At 37.4% G+C, this 23,650-nt stretch overlaps 1 protein-coding gene across 3 annotated transcripts; it reads right to left on the reverse strand.

The window, feature by feature from the left end:
• Positions 1–528: 528 nt before the first annotated feature.
• LOC132033548 (uncharacterized) lies at positions 529–20,865 on the reverse strand. 3 transcript variants are annotated; one of them, XM_059423554.1, is made up of 11 exons: positions 20,610–20,865; positions 18,539–18,582; positions 17,257–17,337; positions 16,883–16,990; positions 15,667–15,758; positions 15,379–15,447; positions 15,240–15,309; positions 3,985–4,086; positions 3,522–3,630; positions 2,551–2,613; positions 529–908 (listed from the first exon to the last, which is right to left on the reverse strand). In XM_059423554.1, exons 1-11 carry the CDS (start codon positions 20,767–20,769, stop codon positions 820–822), a joined length of 987 nt encoding a protein of 328 aa, XP_059279537.1. In that variant the 5' UTR covers positions 20,770–20,865; the 3' UTR covers positions 529–819. The 3 variants fall into 3 exon arrangements, with proteins under 3 accessions (XP_059279537.1, XP_059279536.1, XP_059279538.1); XM_059423553.1 differs by having other exon boundaries at positions 15,379–15,453; positions 20,610–20,863; XM_059423555.1 differs by lacking the exon at positions 20,610–20,865 and adding an exon at positions 19,710–19,874 and having other exon boundaries at positions 15,379–15,453.
• Positions 20,866–23,650: the final 2,785 nt, after the last annotated feature.

A 23,650-nucleotide genomic window follows, 5' to 3' on the forward strand; every position in this document is an offset into this window, starting at 1 on the left:
ACTTTCCATGGCTCAGCCGAATGGAATCACCAATCTAAATAGAAGGGTCGTTCCCTCCCTATTCCTTGAGAGGTTACTTGCGGCGATAGCCTTAGCTTACCGGAGAGCGGATTCTCTTCATTACTGACTTTTCACGATTAATCAATCGCATCTGGTAACTAAAGGAGTTGGTCCTTATGAGGACAACTCTTGGAGTCAAAAATGCTTACTCATGGTGCAAGTTGCAACAGATATTCTGTTTGTACCCTAGGGAGACGTTTGCACATTGTTCAAGATGTAGGATTAATCACTCTCCTTCCCTCCACCCACCCTTCCTCCTAGGAAAATATACAATTCCTATTTTACCTCACAAACTAATCTCGCTTTTATTGTTTTGGAAAGAAATGAATAGGTTAACAAGTAAATAAGAGAAAAGGATCAAGAGAGAGAGCACAAGTGACGCATACATTAGGTGTGTAAAATGCATAAGTTAAGAACTACTATTAAAAACATTTCATACACAAACAGGCCTCAGCCTGTGCGAAACCATTAGAAGAACAAAAAGCGTGAGATTATATAATGCAATGTCATTTCATCGGGCACATTAAAAACACTCAAATCATTAAAGAACAAACTCTGAGCAAGTTCTCGAGTCATTTCGGGTATCATACATTACATTACATACATCAGCGATGCTGGCTAGGCCAAAAGCTTATTTGTCGTCCACAGATTCCAAGCACAATTATAATTTATACCTGAACTTTCATTATTACAAAAACTGGATAACACAAACCAACTGTTTATCTACATAAGCTTATCGATAGGAATCGGCAACAGGACTCATAGCCGCTGCATTTTTGTCTCTAGGAAAGCTCTTAAGCTTGAATTCTTTTCCTCAACATCTCTAAATTTAGTTCTCCTACCATGACCTGAAGAACAAGAGAATACTGGGTAAATTTTTTATCCAATTGCTTCGGTTGAAAAGAGATGAAAAAAAGCAATTCCATATTAAACAAATGCTAATTGGCACATCTTTGTGCTATAAAACTAAAACAACAGACAGTTCTATGCAGATACTTTCAAGTGTCATCAAATTAGCAAGTGCCTCAAACTGTAGGTCCACTCAAAAGCCTTTTGGTCAACACGGTCAAGGACCCCACTGATCCATTCAAGAGCTACACTAGTTCTCCTGTATTATGCTTTCCTTCATTGGCCAAAGAAAAAGATTTGTCAACCTCCTGGTGTTCTGCACTTCTCCGATAAGTAAGTTTTAGACTTGAGTAATACCAGTTGAGAAGTTCAACAGTTGCAACTACCTATGCATGAATTTTTTGGTAGGGGTATCAGCAGTTACCACGTACTGTTACTAGAATGTTCAGTTGAAAACGAAAGACTTCAATTAAAATATGAAACAGCGATTATACACTTCACGATAAACATCCTCCCGACTTCTTGGTTGGGGGGGATGGGGGAGTAAACTCAAAAATGTTCAAAGCAACTTGAATTTCACAACATTGAAAATTATTGAAAAGGAAAACTGCAATTAGGGGTGTCAATTTTGATAAATGAATCTGTAACTTATCTAACCTGTCCAGAATTTGAGTTGAACATGTACGGTTATGACAAATTGCTCAACCTATCTTGACCCAACCATCAAGATGCAAGTAATTCAGGATAGATCAGATCACAAACTCAACTAATTTTGACCAACCCATCTATTGTTACCCTATAAGATTGTCAATTTTAACCCTAAATTGTTACTTGTCCAAGCTTAAGTTAGATGGAGTTGGTCGTGCGTTATTATTCTACCCGTCTGGACCCAACTCATTTTAGTCCATGTAAAGTTTGATCAGCTAGTTCAAGACCTATTTATTAATTCAAACCATTTTGATTTACCAACTGCGTAGACCAGTCCATTTAACACCCTTAACTGCACATCCAGTAAAATAAAACTAGAAGAAAATACACTGCTGCTCAATATAACGTGAAGGTTAAGATGGTTTTATGAACTAAAAGGCAAGCAGAACTATTATTGACGGTGACCAGAGGGATGTGATACAGCACGCTAGGAGAACACTAAATTGTTAGAACAGCTATCTTTTTTTTGGTTGGTGTGGGGGGCGGGGGGGGGGGGGGGGGTGGAGTGGGGAAGCGAGGGGTGTGGAGGAATGGGAAGGGATTTGCTACATATTTATAGTTGAACGCCCTTGATCTAATCCACAATACAAGGTAAGATACTAAATTACAAAGAAGGTGAAAGATATGTGGTCTGTTAGCAGAAGACAAGGGAAAGTTGTATCTGAGTCAAACACTACACTCATATAGACTCCTCAAAGCTCAAATCACAGATAATTGTTTACCAATTAATAGCCTTGCACCATGCTAATTACCATTACTTGCTACTAATATGTTCCTTTTTTGATAAGGAACATATATAAAAGACAGAAACTTGCTATAAATATGTTCCTAGTATCCTATTCATTTTCGAAGTGGTGTGGTTTCACTTTGCTCTTTGAATTAGTATAGAAACACGCAAACTGGTCAAACTTCTGTATAACAAGCATTACTCACCTGGCAGTATCCATTCAAAATCCAAGTCGAGCATCAACTTCACACTTTTCAATTGCTTGGGCACTGCAAACATTATGGGAGATGATATCAGATCTCACGCTAAAGCAACATCAATAGGTAACAAGAAAACTAAAGCTAAAATAAGCCCAGACATCACCAAATCACTACCTCCGAACAAATTTCAAATATACCCTAGAAACATTGAGCAAAATCTTTCACAGAACAGAAATAGCTTCCACCGAGCTCTCATCAATAAAAAATCTGGGTTGAACTGAACGAACAAAAGATGGCTACCGTCTCACCCCAGAAATGCTCAATGATGCATCAAAATGAGAGCCATAAAGGGAAAATGTGTCTCCTCCCCTTACTTTTTTTAGAGTATTCTTGAAATCAAACTATCCCCACTTACTTTTTTTAGAGTATTCTTGAAATCAAACTATCCCCACCTCCAATTAGGCAATAACCATAGAGCAGGTTACCCCACCTTGACATCTGTCCACTACTTATTCAGAGTCGCGATTCCTAGATCTAAGTTCATCCATAACAGTGATTGTCCATAAAAATAATATTTTCGGATTCATTTGGAGAGTGCATACATCTACTAACTTGCTGTATATATATATATATATATATATATATATTTTGCTAGGCTCTTAGGAAAGATCAATCTCTTCTTCCACAGAATTTATTTCAGGTCCACTTCTAAGCTAAAGCAGGCCAGATAATGTGAGGATCGTGAACAATCAATACTTGGAAGCAGTCCCCAGTTCCATTTGGCTGATATATGGATTCATGATTCCACTACACCATTTTACTCGGTTATCTTGAGAGCACTGTCAAGGTAAGTTTCATTGGAATATGCTCCCCCAACATTAACTCTATTAGGGGCAATCTCCACCCTACATAAGCCATTTCATTGTCACCACAACAACAATAACATCATACAAAATAAAAATGACAAGAACATGCACCTGAAAACTTGTTGTATCTTTCGCATATGGTCCAGCCAACTTCACCCATTGCAAAGTGGTCCCCAGTAAAAAGCACCTTAAGTGGTTTGTAGAGCAAGCATACTGACCCCTACCATTATGACGGAACCACAAAACAGAATTAGAATTGGTAATTCAAAAGTCTGAACCATGATATAAAATGTTAAAATCACAATTATATTGATCCCTAAGGGGTCGTTTGGTGTGAAGGATGAGGTAAAATAGTCCCGGGATAAAATTTTAGTGCCCCCTTATCCCATGTTTGGTTGGAATAAAAATCCGGGATAACTAATCCCAGGATTGTAGCCTTATTTTATCGCACCTTGAGGGTGGAATAACTAATCCCGGGATAAGTTGTTTCCCAACCAAACGAGCCCTAAGTAACAAGATAAACAATAAACTATATGTCGATTAAGCGACTAAGGTACAAGAACAATTTACACACTTCTGTATGTCCAGGTGTATGTACAAGTGTGACATCGTCACCAAGGCTCCATGGTCCACTTCCCTCCAGCTTAATCTCCACGGCAGCAATTGAATGATCTACCTGAAATCAATTTAATACCTATATCAGAATCTAGGACTGCAGATACATCTTATAAGAGACATAAAAACCATGGTTTAAGAGAGCTATTTAAAGAAAAACAACTACAACTAGCAAAGAGAAACAACTCCCTATATGCATTGGAAGTGATGCAAAGGAGTCACCCAAAGTAAAGCAGACAACAACTCACAAAGCACACTGGCTTTAGTATGACTCGCTTCTTATCATAAATAATAGTTTGAGGTTAACACCAATAGGGATATAAACGAGTTGACTTGTTACTACTCGAAAAGCTTGCTAATCTTGTCTCAGCTCAGCTCGAGCTGCTTTTATTTTATTTTATTTTTGGAATAAATGAGTTGAGCTCCACCTTGCATTAAGCTTGCATATCATATAATCCAAGCTTTTATCCCTCCCGTTTTACCATCTTATGCCTTGGAAATTTCAGTGCTCTTACCATATGAGATAAGGGTTATGGGTTCTAGTTAAACCATACATAATGTTGGTCAATTCCAGATAAAATTCTCTGGCTAAATCATGCTATTTCCCATATTTGGCTCAACGACTTTTAACCTTATAACATTGCAGTAGAAGCATGTTGAAATTTTGGCCAAGTGTGGAAACTTTTGTAAAATCATCTGTATTTCCTCCAAATTGTATGAGCATTTGATGGCATGAAATTTGCTTATAAATTGTGGCTAAAGGGACCATGGCAGTTGTTGCCTGTGGACATAATGTGCAACTGCGGCAGGTGCTAAGAGTATCGACCACCGACAGGGCTATGCATGGCAGGAGATTCCCTTTCTGGCCAAAGGCATGGACATATGTGCCACAGCTAAATGGGCACATGCATGTACTTGAGTGCAGCTCATGTGCTGCCCAGTTCCACAAACTTGATCATCAGTAAAACGAGATCCTCCAATTATTGTTGCCTCATAAATGACTGCCTTGATCTTATTTGTACACGATTTCAACTTTGTGTTCAACCATCGTCTCAGTAACAAAATAAGGGGTATAAAAAAAGCACTTGATGGGGCGAGCTGAGGCATCTGGACCCTAATTTTACCTACCAACTGCAAGGGATTAATGATAGACCAACACTGTTTTCACCATCATCAGCCTGCATCAAGCCCCTCTAGATATGATCTCCACCATGGGTCAATAGCAATCTTAGACTTGTATCTACCATCAGCATATACTTTGGTCCTAAAACACAAAGTTCAATACTTTATGTTCTTTGGACTGGTTCCAAAAAAATTATATTGTCAATTCCGCCTTTGTCCAAGGCTAGGCCACACACAAAGTTAAACACCTTATTTTCGTCATACACTTTGTAATGTCTAGCAACAAGGAACTTCGCTGACATAAGTCTCTCAAAGAAGCTGTATGCTTCAACCTTTTAAGGGACTCTAGCTCACCAGAAGTGTTGCAAGGAACAAATGGTTCTCTCCTTCAAGACAAAATAAGTATGGATCTCCCAGACCGAGCACAAGCATACTTCAAACAAGTCTCCGTCGTCATACATTAGCACCACTATCCAAGTGCATGCTAGTCAGAATAACATTCTTAGAACCAGGCATTGGACTATGGTAGCATAAACCTTATCAAAAAAAAAACTATACTATAGAGCATAAAAACACTCCATGTTCCAAATATACTATTGTCATTGGTATAAAATTATTGTTGCATATTTGACTACAAAATTATTGAGTTCAAGCAAAAGACCGAGGTTATCATTTGTGCTTGTTTATCTATAAAATATCTTAACTTTTCAAACATAAAAAATAAAAGCTTTAGGTCAAACTCGTTTGTCAACTTGTGTGCTATTTAGAGCCAAGCTCGAGCCTAAGTTTTCTTTGTCTATCTACCTTCCAATTATACTTTAAAAGTAATTCCTTTTAAAGTATCCTTCATTACATGGAGGGTTATCAAAGGAAAATTACCATTTGAAGAGGCTATGGTCAGACTCAGAATTCAGAGGGGTGAGGAAGATGCTAAATGTTGCTGTTGCACAAGCCCTAAAACAGAGACAATCCAGCATGTCTTCTTGGAAAGTGATGCTGCAACCAAGATCTGGAGGATGTTTGGAGGTGCACTAGGCATCAACAACCAAAGGAACTCCATCAAAAGCTTTCTAAGTAACTGGTGGAGCACCAATACCAAGAACCAGATTCATAAATTAGTGGTACAAATTACTCCTTGTTTTGTGCTATGGGAAATATGGAAGAGCAGGTGTGCCTGTAAATATGGAGATCAAAAAACATTTTGGTATAGTAGAATGATTCACCAAATCTTGTGGAATATAAGAGCTGCTATAGGAGTTGTGTACCCTAACTGTGACTTGGCAATGCCTTGGCCTAGGCTTTGTGAAACCTTAGAGAGGATGAAACCAATACAAAGATGGAAAAGAATTTGCTGGGAAAAACCACATCAAGGACAAATAAAAATGAATACTGATGGGAGCTATATTAAAGAGACTGGAGAAGCAGGAATTGGAGGAATAGCTAGAGATGATCAAGGCAGTTTCATCATGGCTTTCTCCTTAAACATCAGATGCAAAAGCAATAATGAAGCAGAAGCCGAGGCAGCCAGACATGGAGCAATATGGTGTAAGCAGAATGGATACACTAATTTCACATTGGAGCTGGACTCTCTTATTATCAAAGAGATGATTGAGAAACAACCAGAAACTCAAGAGTATCATTGAAGATATTTCTCAAATCCTAGGCCAAGCAAATTCTAAGGTTACTCACTGTTATAGGGAAGCCAATCAGGTAGCAGACGTCTTAGCCAAAAATGCTTCTGTAAAAGGTGAATCCTTCATGTTTTGTAATTACCAGAACTTACCAAGAGAGGCAAAAGGTCCCTTTCAGTTAGACAAGAGACAACTGCCTAGTCTCAGGATAAGATATGATAAGGCTAATTTTTTTGTTAGTTAAAGTGTTGATAGAAGGAGAATTGTTGGTATGATTCAACAACATCCTCCAAAAGGATACTATAATCCTACTTTTGTAATGGAGGTAAGGCCTCAAGTCCCCCTCCTTATGTTTTGAATAAAAGCACACCCAAGCTTCGATGGGTGATTATAATTTAAAAAAAAACGATTAAAGCCAGCTCAAGCTCATCTTGTATAGTACTCAAAACTCTTGCTGTAACAAAGGGTTTATGGAAGCTTTACCAACTAGATGACCTGTAAGCTGCAAAGTGAAACTATACAAGCTTAAATGTATTATTCTTCTAACAGCCATGCTCAGCTTTCTACAAACAGCTAAAATGGAGCACAACAACTTCATCAGAATCAACTGCAATGGCTAATAACTTAAGGTATCTACCAGGGATATAAAATGCTAACTGTTTCAGGCTTCTAAAAGCTTAGCGGTCACATGATGTCGAGGTGGATAAAGTTAAAATTTGATCTTTTCCAAGCTAAAATGTAGCAGGATATAAACATGCTCACAGCTTCACTTAATCCCAGATTTCAGGTTATAGACCAAATGATAAGAAAAGTTCTACTGACATTTGGTAGATGATACCAATCAAGTTCATAAAAAGATAACTATCAAGCAAGACTTTGCATTGACTAGCGTGCTCTTAAGAAGTTCATATAAAGAATAAGTGAATAAGTATCATATCCGGCTGATTGCCGACTTATTTGACAGACTTGGACAAGCAAAGTACTTGACCAAGGTGGATCTATGCAAGAGCTGCTACCAAATCCATATAGCAAAAGATGATGAGCCAAAGACCACGTGTTACAAGATATGGTGCATCCGAGTGACTAGTAATTCCATTTGGGCTTACCAACGCCACATTGACCTTGCACCCATATGAACAAATTTTTCCATGCTTATCTTGACCAGTTCATTGCCGTCTATCATGATGACATTGTTATACACAACAATACATTGGACGACTATTGGAGCATTTGAGGAAGGTATTCCAGGTAAGCAGGATCCTGAAGCCGCTATTGCACAATATAAAAAACTAACAGCTGGAATATAACGATTAGAAGAAATTTTCATGTCTGGGATATTGATAGTTTGCTGCATTTGATGGACAGAACAAAAGAAGTGCTGTCAAATGTAGGAATAGATGATATACGATGGACAGGAGAAGCAGCTGGAAAATTTACAGTAAGGGCAGGACGCAAAGCACTTATCAGAAGTAGTAATGAAGATTCATCGAGTGGTCTGTGGAAAACAAAAGTTCCACCCTGAGTAGCATGCTTTGGCTGGACAGCATTTCAGGAAGCCTGCTTCAAACAAGATAATCAAGCCAAAAGCGGTTTTGTCATTTGCAGCAGATGTTATTTGTGTGAGAAGGATACAGAATCAGTGAATCAATTATTTATACACTGTTTGGTAGCTAGGGAGTTGTGGAATCTCTTCTTAAACCTGCTCAATATCATATCGGTCTTTCCAGAAAGGAAAAAAATTACTGCAGGGGGAAAACAAAAGACTCATAAGACGATTGAAGACTACTCTTTCGCTATAACTATAGTTTGGATGCTATGGAACGAGCGAAACAGAAGATGCTTTAATGGAGATAAAGCCAAGGTACATCAGCTGAAATGCAGTTGCTTATACTTTTTTCTGTATGTTTCATTCTTTCACCCACTCTCTCTTCTATCTAACCCGCCACTTTATTATATGATCTTAACCTTTTGCTCGAAAGAAAGATAACAATCAAACACCACAAAAGATAGCTTACACAACTACAAGTTGGAAGCTACAAATGACAGAGAATCATCATCTCAGAAATTCTATGCCTTCTTATTCCAGCCCTTCCCCGGACCCTGCTAACGCGCAATGCTTTGTGCACCGGGCTGCCCTCTATTCCAAGGGAATATACCTTCAATTTGAATTATTAATCAAACAAGTTTCCAACGAATCTCTCGTCCAAGAAAGACTCAGGAAAAGGAATAGTCCAAGGCAAAATCGTTGTTCCTTCCTTAAACTGGGAATGTAAAAGCTGAAATACATTATCATCTTATTAATTATTAATACCAAAAATATGCACAAAGTTGTAAGTGAAGACAGTCTATAAAGATTATATTGCACAATTTCAGATCCGACTCTAAGATCTACCCTTATTTAACAGAACTGTTCTTTCAACTACCCTTATTTAACAGAACTGTTCTTTCAACTTGATAATGAACACGTCATGTCCTCAGGAATAAAAATTACAACTAGATAGATATAATATACTGAACCAAAGCAATGCAACGGCGGGAGCAACTCAAAACCTTTATAAATCACTCTGCAAGCCCTTACACAATACACAACTATACAACTCTATATATTCCTAGGACTATTACATCCCTAAATATGCATAAAGAAATATGTAATGGACCAACAGGTAATAAAGAACAATTGCACGGACCAGACTCTAGCTTTACCCCTTATTGATCGATGTTTTTTCAATTTTATAAGAGACTATTGTCAGGATTGAGGAATACTAAAATCCACGAACATGAGTACATATAAAAGAACATTTTTGGTGATTGATGAATGTGAGAAAATACGTCAGAACATATTTTATTGAATTGTGTGTCTACATTATTACATTGAGCCCTATTTATAGACACTACATCCTAATCCTTTTCCATGTAGGATACTATATACAAATCCTCCTATTCCTATTCTAACACTCCCCCTCAAGCTGTGCATACAAGTCATATGTACTGAGCTTGTTACAGATGTATCTAATACGAGGACGACGAAGTGACTTGGTGAAAATATCCGCAAGCTGATCACTTGACTTCACAAATTTAGTAACAATATCTTCGGAGAGTATTCTTTCCCCGACAAAGTGACAGTCAATCTCAATGTGCTTAGTCCTCTCATGAAATACCGGATTTGATGCGATATGAAGGGCCGCTTTGTTATCACACACAAGTTTCATTTGACTGATTTCTCCAAATTTTAGTTCTCTGAGCAACTGCTTAATCCAAACTAGCTCACAAGTTGCTACAGCCATTGCTCGATATTTTGATTCAGTACTAGATCGAGAAACGACACTCTGTTTCTTACTCTTCCAGGACACCAAATTACCTCCTATTAACACACAATATCTGGATGTAGAACGTCTATCAGAGGGTGATCCTGCATAATCAACATCTGCATATCCAACGATCTGCTCATGACCTCGATCTTCGGAAAGCAGTCCTTTACGTGGAGCTGACTTAATATATCGCAGAATGCGAACAACTGCATCCCAATGACTATCACAGGGAGAATCCATAAACTGACTTACAACACTCACAGGAAACGAAAAGTCAGGTCTAGTCACCATGACATAATTCAACTTATCAATCAGCCGCCTATATCTTCACGGATCACTGAGCGGCTCCCCCTCCCCCTGTCCTGGCAGGAGTTTAGCATTCAGATCCATAGGAGTGTCAATGGGTCTACATCCCATCATTCCTGTCTCCTCAAGAATGTCTAAGGCATACTTGCGTTGCGAAATAATAATACCCAACGTGGATTGGGCAACCTCAATACCTAGAAAATACTTTAGTCTGCCAAGATCTTTAGTTTGAAAATGTTGAAAAAGATGTTGCTTTAAATTAGTGATACCATCTTGATCATTGCCAGTTATAACGATATCGTCAACATAAACCACCAAATAAATACTCAAATCTGGAGCAGAATGTCGATAAAACACAAAATGATCTGCTTCATTGCGAGTCATGCCAAACTCCTGAATTACTGTGCTGAATTTACCAAACCAGGCTCGAGGGACTGCTTCAGACCATAATGTAACCGACGCAATCGACACACCAGATTAGACTTCCCCTGAGCAACAAAACCAAAACCAGGTGGTTGCTCCATATAAACTTCCTCTTCAAGATCACCATGGAGAAAAGCATTCTTAATGTCCAGTCGATAAAGAGGCGATGGCGGACGACGGCCATGGATAAACGAACGTACAAATGCTATTTTAGCCACGGGGGAGAGTATCACTGTAATCAAGCCCAAATATTTGTGTATAACCCTTCGCAACAAGGCGAGCTTTAAGCCGATCAACTTGGCCATCCGTTGACTGCATAAACCCAATGACAACCAATAGTAGATTTACCTGAAGCAAGAGGAACAAACTCCCAAGTACCACTCGTGTGTAAAGCAGACATCTCGTCAATCATAGCTTGTTGCTATCCGGGATGAGAAAGGGCTCCACCTGTAGATGTAGGAATGGGGACAGAGGACAATGATGATACAAAGGCATAAAGGGATGATGATAACTTAAAAGGGTATAATGTGGGTTAGTATTAGGAGTGGACCGTTTACCTTTCTGAAGTGCAATCAGCTGATCAAGGGAGACAAGTCCACAGTAGGTGCAGGGTCCGACCCATGACATGAATCATCCAGACCTGATGTTGGGTCTAATGCTAGACGCGGTCGATGATGATAAGTCAGAAATGGTGGCAATGTAGACGTAACTGTAGATTCCTCAGAAGTCGGTGTAGGTAAAACCTGAGGTATAGGTAAGACCTCAAAGAAATCAGGATGATCAGAAGGAGACCTAAAGTAAGGTTGAGACTCAAAAAATGTGACATCAGCAGACATATCATATCGACAGAGATCAGGTGAGAAGCAACGATACTCCTTTTGAACCCGAGAATAACCAAGAAAGACACATTTAAGAGAGCGAAGAACTAATTTATCTGTCCCCGGAACTAGGTTATGCACAAAACATGTGCTCCGAAAAACACGAGGAGGAAGAGAGTATACAGATAACTGAGGATATACTATGGAATATGGAATCTGATTCTAAATAGAAGATGAGGGCATTCGATTAATTAAATGGCAAGACGTGAGGACTGCATCGCCCTAAAAACGCAGCGGAATGTGGGATTCAATGAGAAGAGTGCGAGCAGTCTCAATGAGATGTCTATTCTTCCTTTCTGCTACCTCATTCTGCTGAGGGGTGTAGGGACAAGATGTTTGATGAATAATTCCTTGGTAAGTCATAAACTGCTGAAACTGGGAGGATTTTTATTCTAAGGCATTATCACTACGAAAAGTACGAATAGAAACACCAAATTGATTTTGTATTTCAACATAAAAACTCTTGAATATAGGGAATAACTCAGAACGATCTTTCATTAAAAATAGCTAAGTACATTTGGAAAATCGTCAATGAAACTAACAAAATAACGAAATCCTAAAGGTGAACTGACTCTACTAGGACCAAACATCAGAATGAACTATTTAAAAAATAGACTCTGCACAACTCTCAGCACTACGTGGAAAGGTAGTGCGAGTGTGTTTCCCACGTTAACACGACTCACAATCTAATTTGGACAGATTAGACAAACTAGGCACCATTTGATACAAGCCGAGCTTCATCAAGAACATCCACGTCAAGCCGAGCTAAGGATCACGACTTTGGAGACTTACTAGGTGCTTGGATTAAAGGCATGAAGCTCAAGAATATGCTAAAATGGAAGTATAGGCCTCATTTGGATGAAGTAGGGAGAAGAAGGCCTTTCTCATGTTTTGAGAAGACTACCAACCAAACAAGGCCCTTACTTCATTAAGGGTATTATTGTAATAGCCATAGTAGTCTTCCTTTTCTATCTAGTATAAATACTACCTTAAGTTTATTTCATTAGGTAGACTTTTATGATATGAAATATTGAAATTGTGAGACTCCATTGGGAGCATAAGAGATGAGAGCTTGTTGAAGCTTTTGGTTGAATTCTTTGTTGAGAAGGTTGGTTGCTTAGGGACTTTGTTTCCCTTGAGGTCACCTTAAGAAGTTTGGTCTTGTGATTACTCATTGGAGATCTTGGTTATATAGAACCTTGGTTGCCAATTGGTATTTCTCTTTGTGTCAACTTATCTATCCTTTAATTTCCTTGTCCTTTTTGAATTCCTAGTTAGTTTCTTTGTATCACCATTTTTTGTAGCTTGAACAGACTCGGATGTCCCAATCGTTTATGGATCAAGTCTGGGGGATCTATAACGAAGTATGTTATGGAGGAATTAGGAGAGGTAAGTGTTAGATAGTAGAGGCCTTGTGATTCATATCCTGCACCAATCACCTATCCCGTACTGCGGCTCTGTATAACAAAAGAATCATAAAGAATATTATGGCACAATTTAGGGCACGTGTCAAATGACTGACAGATGCAAGATTAAAAGGACAACCAGGGACATAAAGAACAGAGTTTAGAGTGACAGAAGATAGGTGATTAGCTTGTCCAACCCCTTTTGGTTTTCTTTGGATCTCATTGGCTAAAGTAACCGGAGGAAGAGACTGGGAATAAATAATATTTGACAAAAGTGATTTGTTACTAGAAATATGATCAGAAGCACCTGAGTCAACGACCCACGATGGAAGGATACTAGACTGTGAAACACAAGCGAAGGAATTACCAGTAACAGAAGTATTAGGCTGAGAATCTGTGGCTAGTTGTGAAGATGTCTGCTTACTTGCTCAATACTGAAGGTACTCGTTATATTCAACTTCAGATAAAAGCCTCGGATTTCCTATGGTGTCGGTCTGAGCAACATGAGCATTGTTGGGTGGTTGACCATGCAGAGCACAACATACGTCACGAGTGTGTCCAAACTTATGACAATAACTACACTGAACATCATTAGGTAGTGGACCATGTAGAGCACGACATACGTCGCGAGCGTGTCCAAACTTATGACAATAACTATACTTAGTTCGAGATTTTCCAAAGCGACCTCCTCCTCGTTTGTTGTCCATAGACTGAGATGCTCGATTCTCTATGGTTTGAAATGCGAGAATAGAGGAGTCAACGGTTGGTGATGACACCACTATGTGATTAGGAGGCACAGCAAGACGAAACAAAAGAGAAAATATTTCATCAATTATAGGAACCGTAGGACTAGCAAAATCTGTCTTTGCTCCTGTTGTTTTTCAACGTTCATAGTGCCTGGCATCAACTGCTCAAATTCTTCAATTCTTCCATGACTGCCTGTACTTGTCCCGAATAAGTAGACATATCTAATTCCTGTTTCTTTAAGTTGGTCATACGAGATATCACATCATAAAATAGAGATATGTAATTGGTGTATAAAGCGCGAGCCTTTTCCCAAACTGAATAACATGCCTGGAAGCAACAGAACAAGGGCATCAACTTGGGGTCAATAGATCGTCACAGAAGACTACATAATTGAGCATCAACCTTCTCCCACTGTGCTTTGGCCTTTCCATCTGTCTCACTAGCCTTTTCCTTTTCGTCAACCACAATCGCCTCTTGCGTTAAGTCATCTTGAATACCTTGACCCTTGCACCACAACTCAACAGAGGAATCCCAAGCTAAATAGTTTGAACTTCCCATTAATGATTCAGAAGTAATCATAGGTCTTGAAGTTCTGATTCCCATGTTTTGGAGCCAAAAATATCATATCCGAGAGACATGGCTCAAAACTTCAAGAAAGACACAAAACAGGGACAAAACTTAGCTGATGGTGCTAAGAAAACAGAGATCCAGAAGCTGCCAGAAATCAGCCACCGGAAAACTAAAAGTGATCGGAAGTCAGAAATAACTGCTGGGGTAGGTGCGGAATTGCTGAACACCAGGCTGGGGAAAAAAAATTGTCAAAATAATGGCCCCAAAAAAAATGCAGATCTGCCGGAAACAGTGCAGCAGTCGCCGGAACCCTAATTCCGGCGATCGGAATCTTCTACAAACTAATATAAAGTGCTCGAAGACCAGGGCGACCTCAACTGAAGAGAAACAAATTGGAAAACAGTGCTGTATCGCTGGAAAAATAGTGCTGAACTGCCGGAAACAGTATTCACGCATACTGTTCACGTCAGAAAAAATTGTTCCGGTGATAATATTCTATTATGGCTCTGATACCATGTGAGAAAATACGGGAGAAGATATTATTATTGAATTGTGTGTCTACATTATTACATTGAGCCCTAATTATAGACACTACATCCAATCCTTTTCCATGTAGGATACTATATACAAATCCTATTCCTATTCCTATTCTAACAATGAATACAAGAGCCAATAATAAAAGCATTGAGGTGTGGACTTCAATGTCTACTTAAAGATTTTAGATTGATGGAGACAGGTATATGTCGAGCCTCAGAATCGAGTTCAATAATGATCTCTTAAATAATCAGTCACACAAAAAAGTCGACAGATTTGAGTATATTACCTCCAGTGCATGAAGAATCCGCTCACAGCCTAAATGATTGGACCATTTCTCATGATCTGCAACATCATCACTGGTGATCAAAATAGTAATTAGTGCATGCTAGGACTGAACAAGATGATGTACAATGATATCATCATACCTGTGGGTGAGGAACATATAACGAGCTCCACCTAACATTTTAAGATTATTTTCCAATTTTGCTGTGTACCTTGGACTGCAAATGGTTAGTTATGCACCTGTCAGTACTAAATTGATATGCATCAAAGTTCGAAAATTCCAGATATCTATCACTTGCCAACTTCCCTTATATTGTTTCCGAGTAATGATAACATTTCCCTATTTACTAAATCAGTTCTCTTCAGCCAACCCCCGTGTATTGTTTATTGTAAAATCAACAGGCTGTGATGACGTATGAATTCTGAAATACCTGTCAACAAGGATATTTCCTTCAGCACGAACAATCAAAAAAGAAGCTGCTCCATATGACTTGTCAGAATGATAACCACAATGGTAAACACCCTGAAAGTTTCAGAAGACTCTTAGATAAAGCGCACACAAATTTCAGGAAATTGGTGATGTTGCATTGTTCGACACGTCTGTGGGTGCCAGATAGGAAAAGAGATGTGGCATTAAGAACTACTTCTACATTTCATCGGGCAATAATGCTAAATGTTTTTCCATAAAAATATCAGGATACTTCATAATGATACAATTAAAAAAGAAATGTAGAGAGGATACTGTATCAATGAAACTTCACCACATGTACAGTCATCTCCACGTAAAAATCTATTCATGCAGATTGCAGAATACTTCTTTTGAAATGAAAATATTTGAAGAACTGCTCAAATTTATAAGTACTAACAATATTTTTTAGCTGAGGAAACTTCCACCGGCTTGTAAAAATTAACAGATATGATTTTGTTAAAAGGGGTAGAAGGATTCATCACTGATATCTCATTACCTCTATGATCTTCATTTCTTCCTATGAATGTCCTAGTTAGCATATAAGTTCATTCCTTGTCAAAAACCACCATCCTAGCCATACTCAGAATGGAGTGATACATGAATCTCACAAAACTAGCATTTTAGAATGTAGTGAGTAAAACAACAGGACAACCCCACAATTATGAGGGAAATATTTTTACTTTATAAAGAGCATTAACGTCTACAATTAATAAAACATCACGCAAAAAGATTAAAATCGCATCATTTCTCTTCTTTTCCTTCTTATAGAGATGATAAAAAGATTATCCCCCAAGTTTATTTCAATCAAGTGCTGGTATCCTGACTGCAAGCTCCCGTGGCCTTGAAAGAAATAAAGACTGCTTTATGATTAAGATCACCAAAAGCAAGTTTTCATGCGTGGTATTACATGTTGCCACTTAAGCAACTTAATCTGCAAATTCAAAAAGTTATTGACTAGTAAAATGTGAGCATACATCTAAGCAAATCCAGCCTAGAACTGGATCTTGTTGACATTTCCGTAAAAAAGAGAATGATAAGGACGTAGACAGCAGTATTCACAAATCTACAGGTCGTCCAAATCAAATTAATTTATGTGGACAGACTCCTTCAATTATATCAGCTGCTCTATTAGTGAGAAATAAGCAAAAGCGAAAACTTCAAAAGGAGAATGAATATACCGGCAATGTATGCTCATCTATTGGAATTGGAAAAGTCTTCTGAACTTCTAATATATCATGAGGAGGTTTCTCTGTATGAATTGAACTTGTTGGGCATGATATTAAGGCCTTGAAACATCATCAATCCAAATAGAAAGTCAGAGCAATTTTAAAGTATCTGGAACTAATGATTAGATAAGAGTATCAGATAAAGTTTCACCAAGCTAAAAGCATATTAACATAGAATTTTAGAACTGCTATGCATACTCTCAAGTAGTGTCTTTTCTGTCCTAAAGTTCTTTTGCCACAATGATTATTGCTAATATTATTTTGAAATAGATAACCAATAGCTGCATTTTCAACCCAGATGATAGATGAAAAACTAAATAACGCACCTGAAGAGCTCTCAGTCGTTCTTCTTCACAGCTGGGCTGTTTAAAGACTGCTGACATGTCACCAGCTCTTGTAAAGTTCTCCTAAAGGTACAACAAATAAAGCAATTGTCACTCCCAAAGTTAGGTTTTCATCTGTGCAAAGAAGGGGGCCACTGCGACAGTAAAACTGAGTGTCCCCAGCAAGTCTTATGTATCTATAAATTTGGCTTCGATTATAACCTATTTCTCGGAATTCTTATTTGTTCTCCTTCAATAATTGCAATTTTGAAAAAGACATCCAAGGGGGATGAAACTCAAATACAGTAGGACGGAAATAGAAGTCCTTATGATCTAACACATCAATGAACACATATACAAGTTCATAAATGTGAAGAATTCATTAATGCTAGACCAAACTGTTGTTGTTGTTGTTGTTTTTTTTTTTTTTTTTTTTAAATATGTTGTAGAAAAATTACAGGTTGCAGCCAAGAATCTACACATATGGGTAGAGGAAGAGTAAAACCGTTTGGTCCGGGAGTTTTATCTCCGAAACAGTTCTTCACTACTTGCTTAACCACATCTTATCAGAAAGGTCTTTACAGTTCATTCTTCTCGCCAGACTGATTCCCCAAAAACTGTCATGCGACGAAAGAACTTTGGTATCGTTGTCCCTCTCCTTAAACAATTTAATGCGTCACTTCTATTCCAATTATAGGTGCAATTAACAGAATTCTCAGCTTTCCTTTAATCTCCTCACTTTGTTGTTTATCATTTGGATAAAATACCTACATCGTCCTTTTCGCACAACCACCCAAATTCTTGTAAGAGGTCTGATAGTTAGTGCTGATCATTCTAACGTGCTTCTCTGTTCCATTCTTGTAGACTCTTCTTCAACTATTTACTAATCCAAAGCTTTCTACGACCTCAATTAAATATCCATACTACCACGTTTACACTAACTGTGGAATCCTTCTTGTCCCACCATAGTATTGTTAAGACAAAAGGGAAATAACCCCCAACTCGTTTCACCACTAAGAGTAGACAAAAATGATTAAACAAAAGAAATGGTTAACTCCAGTTTCTCCCAATACAGAGGTTTTACCATGTTATAGACCGCCAAGGATTAAATTCATGCTCAATTTTGAGCAGTAATTTGCATCGTTATATCATCAATTCAAGTCCCCTGAAACGCGGATCAATCTTTCAGAAATATCATGGTTTGTTACATAAAACTTAAAACAAATTGTGGGAATCGGAGTGTGAAATGATGCTATTCTAGTGTATATGAAGTATTGATAGTTACCAGAGCCATCCATCGACAGGTATCACAGTCTATGCACGTATGATCTGCAAAGTAAAAATAGCTGGTTAAGATTAAATCAAATAACAAACATGATTCAACTTGACACCATTAAAAACATAAAAATCATAGTCCTATATAACTCAGGAAGTACATCTTGAGTCATCTCACATGTGCTGAATCGTTGGTAAAGGCAAGCAAGTATCATGATTATATCCCTTAATAAGGAGTTAATGTCACATACTCCCTTTCTCCCCATTTTTATCTTAGTTTGACTGACCACAAAATTTATTTCAAAGAGAGACTTTTGAATCTCGTTGTCCTAAATTAAAGATGTGTGTGATGTACTAAATTGTCTTCTGAATCTTGTGGTTTTAAATTTGCCAAATAAGATGTTTGAATTGTCAACTTACTAAATATAGAAAGACGCACTCTTTTTGGGACAGACCGAAAAGAAAATTAAGACCCTTAAAATGGGACGGCGGGAGTATTTATTAATGGGAGAAGGTGCAAATACACCCCTCAACTTTGCGATTTAGAGCAGATATACCCCTCGTTACAAAATGGTGCATATATTCCTGCCGTTACACAAATGGCGCAAATATACCTTTTCGCTGACGGAATTTTTTTTTTTAAAATCATTTAGTTTATTTTTAATTAAAACAATGTCACGTGGCTGTAAAAAATTAAGTCGACCCATTTTTTATAGTAGACTTATTTTTTTAAAGCATGTGATACAAATTTTTTTTTTTTTTTGGTGGGTCTGGTTCGTTTAGAAAATGGTAGAATTATTTCTTTTAAAGCCACGAAGCTATTTTTTCAAGCGAACCAAATAACCCACTAGAAAAAATTGCCATGTGGCATTAAAAAAATAAGTAGAGTTATTTTTAAAAGCCACGTGATATTCTTTTAATTAAAAAATAAGCTAAATGATTCTTTAAAAAAATCGTCAGTGAAAAGGGTATATTTGCACCATTTGTGTAACGGTAGGGTATACATGCACCAAATTGTCAACGAGGGGTATATGTGCTCTAAGTCTCAAAGTTAAGGGGTATATTTGCACCTTTGCCCTTTATTAATTATTACCCGATAGTGACTAATGAACGGATCAAACTACAAGCAGGTAAGAAAGAGTTTATGAAAATGAAGAAACAGAAAAAATACAGCAGAAAACCTGTAATTGGAGCTTTCTGAGAACCCCCCAACCCAAAGTTAGAAAAGTGATCAACTTTGAGGGTGTGTTTGGTATGAAGGAAATGTTTTCCACGGAAAATGTTTTCTCGAAAAATAAGTGATTTTCCTAGTTATTTTCTTGTGTTTAGTACGCAAGTTGAAAAATGTCACTTTTAAGAGCATTTGCATACACTCAAAGCAAAACCACTATAAAGTTTTTGAATAAAGAGTGCAACCTTTGGTGGTGGGTAATACGGGTTAGGAGGTGGGGTAGGCGGGTGGGGGGTTGGGTGGTGCAAAAAAACAAAAAACAAAAAACAAAAAGATAAATTTTTAAAAACTTTTTTAAAAATCAAAACAAATTTTTTTGGAGAGAGCGGGGGTGGAAGGTAGGGGTGGGTGGGGGTAATGGAGTGAGGTTTAGGATGGGTGGGTGGTGGAAGGTGGGGTGTGGGTGGCTTGGGGTGGGGTGGGGTGTTGGGGTTGGGGGATTTTGGGGTGTGGTTTGGGGCGCTGGGTGGAGTGGGGTGGGGTTGGGTTTGTTGGTGCGGGGGTGAAGTTGGGGTTGTGGGGGTGGGGCGTGCAGGGTGGTTGGGTAATGCTTGGTGCGTTTTTGTTTATCGGGAAAATATTTTCCTCTAATTTTTATGGAAAATACTTTCACCTATTTGGAGGAAAATATTTTCCAAGATCTTGAGTGCAATCAAAGAAGAAAAAATAGGAAAACATTAATAGAAAAAAAAATTCTGTCGTACCAAACACAGCCTGAGTATCTGACCAAGCATACATATTCTAGCTAGAAACAATAAGTGAGGGCCAGATCACTTCATAAGCCATGATTCACACGTGTTGTTGTACCGAATGCAAAAGGCAATAATAGGTTGGATAAAATGAAAATTACCGACGAAGAACTCTCCGGGGACGTTCTGAGGACGTCGAGCTCCCAAGGAAGCTGTGATTTGAGAAGCTTTAACCCGCTGTGGAAACGACTTATGGACGTTGCCGTTATAGTGGAATCTTCGGCCAATATGAAAGCCAGTCAATCCTGTTGCAGCAGCCATGTATGTTGATCAACTTGGAGAAATGAAGAAGACTGCCCATGAAATTCGTAGCAGCTGACTCATTCTGACTTCTCTCTCCACGTGTGTCTCTCTAGCTAAGTTAAACAAGGTTGTTTGGATTGGGGATTTCTTTTTTTCTTTTTTTTTTGGCTTTTAAGCTCTATTTCACTTTTTGTGGTGTTAGGAAAGATAAAAATATTTTTAAACACTTATAAAAATAAGCTAAAAGCAAAAAATTTAAATAATTAGCTTATAAGTTATTTTTAAAAGTATAAAATTAAACTAAAAATAAAAAATTAAATATTTCCAATTTATGATTTTTAGTTTATAAACTATTTTTTAAAATTAATCTAAGCACTCCTCTTAAGGATCGTGCTAGACACGGGTCTATCCGGTCGTTTTTTTCCAATAGAGCAGTAAAGGATTGTTTCCAAATCATGATAAGATTGAACGTGTTCAGTTTCTTTCTTTTTCACTTTTTTCTTATTAGATGGGAGTACTAAGTAATAACTAGCACTCTTATCTTTATTTTATAATTTTATTTTATCAAATAAATTCTTCGGTCTTTCGAGCTGTTAACTTGTTGGTAGCAGCTTTCCTTGCTTTTTAACTTTTAACTCATCAACTACGAATAATAATAATCATTTTATATACTTAAGTAAACTTAAAGTGGGTTTTTTCATTATTTAAAAATTAATTCTTCCAATTTATATGAGGATATTTGACTGAGCATGAAATCCAAAAAGAAAGAAAGACTTTTGAATTTTGTGGTTTGAAACAAAGCCAAAGAAATTTTTGTGACTAGAAATCATTTCATTAAGGTTTAAAATGAGAGTTTTACATTTAAATTATTGCTAAATAGAGAAATGTATCATTTGTTTGGATTAATTAAAAAGAAAAAAGTGTCATATAAATTGAGACGAAGAGAGAGTAATAATTTTCGTGATCCTTAAATAAAGTTAAATTCTTTTCATTTAAATAGTGAAGCTCATGTTGGGTATTTGGTGTGAATGGATTGGAAACTGAGACCTTTGAGTTGGGCTTTTTGGAAAATGAAGGGATGTTGTCACATTGGAAAAAAGCGAAGAATTTGTTGCGTGTAAATAAAAAAGTGAAACTTACACAAACAGTTATTTTTTAATAGTTTCTAATAATTTATAGCTATTTTTTTTAAATTTACAAACCGTAGTTAGTTTTTGTTGAATTCGGTTGTATTTTGCGTTTTTAAATACACGGAAATACAAAATTCAGCAGAGTTCGCGTTTTTAAAATACACAGAAATACACGAAAATACAAAATCCGACAGAGTAAAAATAGGCGGTATGTATGGAACAGATTCTCTTCTTTTATTTTAAATGGTAAGTCAAATTAAATCAATCATGTATCACGCATAACGCCTGAAGTTTCATAACAACTCACGTCTCTCTCTTTAAATTACTCCATTCCAAACTTTTTGAATTCAAAAAACTCAGCACGATAATTTTCAAAAAATACAGAAGTCTCCCAGAATACATCATTTTGCTGTATTCGATTGTATTTCAATTTTTTTAAATACACAGAAATACACATAAATAACTGTATTTCAAGGTATTTGGATGCATTTTTCAGTTGTATATAAATCATTCAAACAACACATACAGTCAAATACATCTAATTTTCCCAAAAATGCAATCAGCTAAATATATTAAACTTATATTTACACTCAAAAAGGATGAAATACACTTAAATACACTCAAATTTTGAGATACAAGGAGATAGAAGAAGGAGAAGAAACCATGGATTCCAGTCAAATCTTCGGTGAAATACAAAAAAATGCACTAAAAAAATGACGAATACACATTTTCTCCTTCGAAATATCAAGAGCCAAGTATCCCTTATTTTTTTTTTTTTTTTTGCCACCATGAACCAGTCCAATACCATCGCTGCTGCGGTTCAGCCACATTCCTCTTCAACACATCTCTATCATTGATTCCTACTCCCAAACAATTGCGCTTCCCGGTCTTCGAATAAAACTTGATTTGGAAAACTATTACCTTTGGCAATTTACTGTATACTCTGCATTTGAGGCCTTTGATTTACAAGCTCATCTTGATGGATCTAAAATTCCATCTGCCACTATCTCAACCACTGCTCAGGCTACTGCTCAAGCCACATCTGAATCCACACCAAATCTGGCCTTCACAGCATGGAAAAAGAGGGACAAAATCCTTCTTCTTTGGACAAAGCAGAATCTTCCATGGATGAATATGATTCTTTTTTAATTCAAACCACAAAGCATGGTGAGATCAGAGAGAGAAAGAGACTCACAGATCTAGGGGTGAGGATAGGTAACGGAGAGAGAGAGAGAGAGAGAGAGAGAGAGAGAGAGAGAGAGAGAGAGGTGAGAGGGATAAAGAGAGAGGTGAGATCTCACAGATCTAGGGTGAGGAGCTGAGTAGCTAATGGACGGTGTATTTAGGGATAGAGTAGCTAATAGACTGTGTATTTAGGAGATGAGGAAACACAGTAATTGAAATACAGTTGGGTAGCTATGAAATGCAATTTTAGAATAATATAGGTGCGAAAATTAAATATTAAATAAGGTAGTTATTATTCATAATTAAGTCTTAGAGGTAGGTATGACAAGTAAATTTTTCAATAAAAAAACACTTCTATACTAGCTTAAAGAGTTGGAAATAAGACACGTCCATGCAATGCAGTCATGGCTCAGCTCGACTTTGGCTTCGGTTAATTAAATGATCTGTCTGATTAATAGAATGGTGTGATTTGCTTTGTTCTTGGCATTTGAAATTTGTTGGAAGGTGAAGCGTCGTTGTTTCAAGGTAATTTTGTTCTATTCTGGGAGGAAATAATTCAACATCTCGGGCACTATGAGAGAATT

Source organism: Lycium ferocissimum, chromosome 2 (assembly GCF_029784015.1).
Source record: "Lycium ferocissimum isolate CSIRO_LF1 chromosome 2, AGI_CSIRO_Lferr_CH_V1, whole genome shotgun sequence".
Lineage (NCBI taxonomy): Eukaryota > Viridiplantae > Streptophyta > Magnoliopsida > Solanales > Solanaceae > Lycium > Lycium ferocissimum.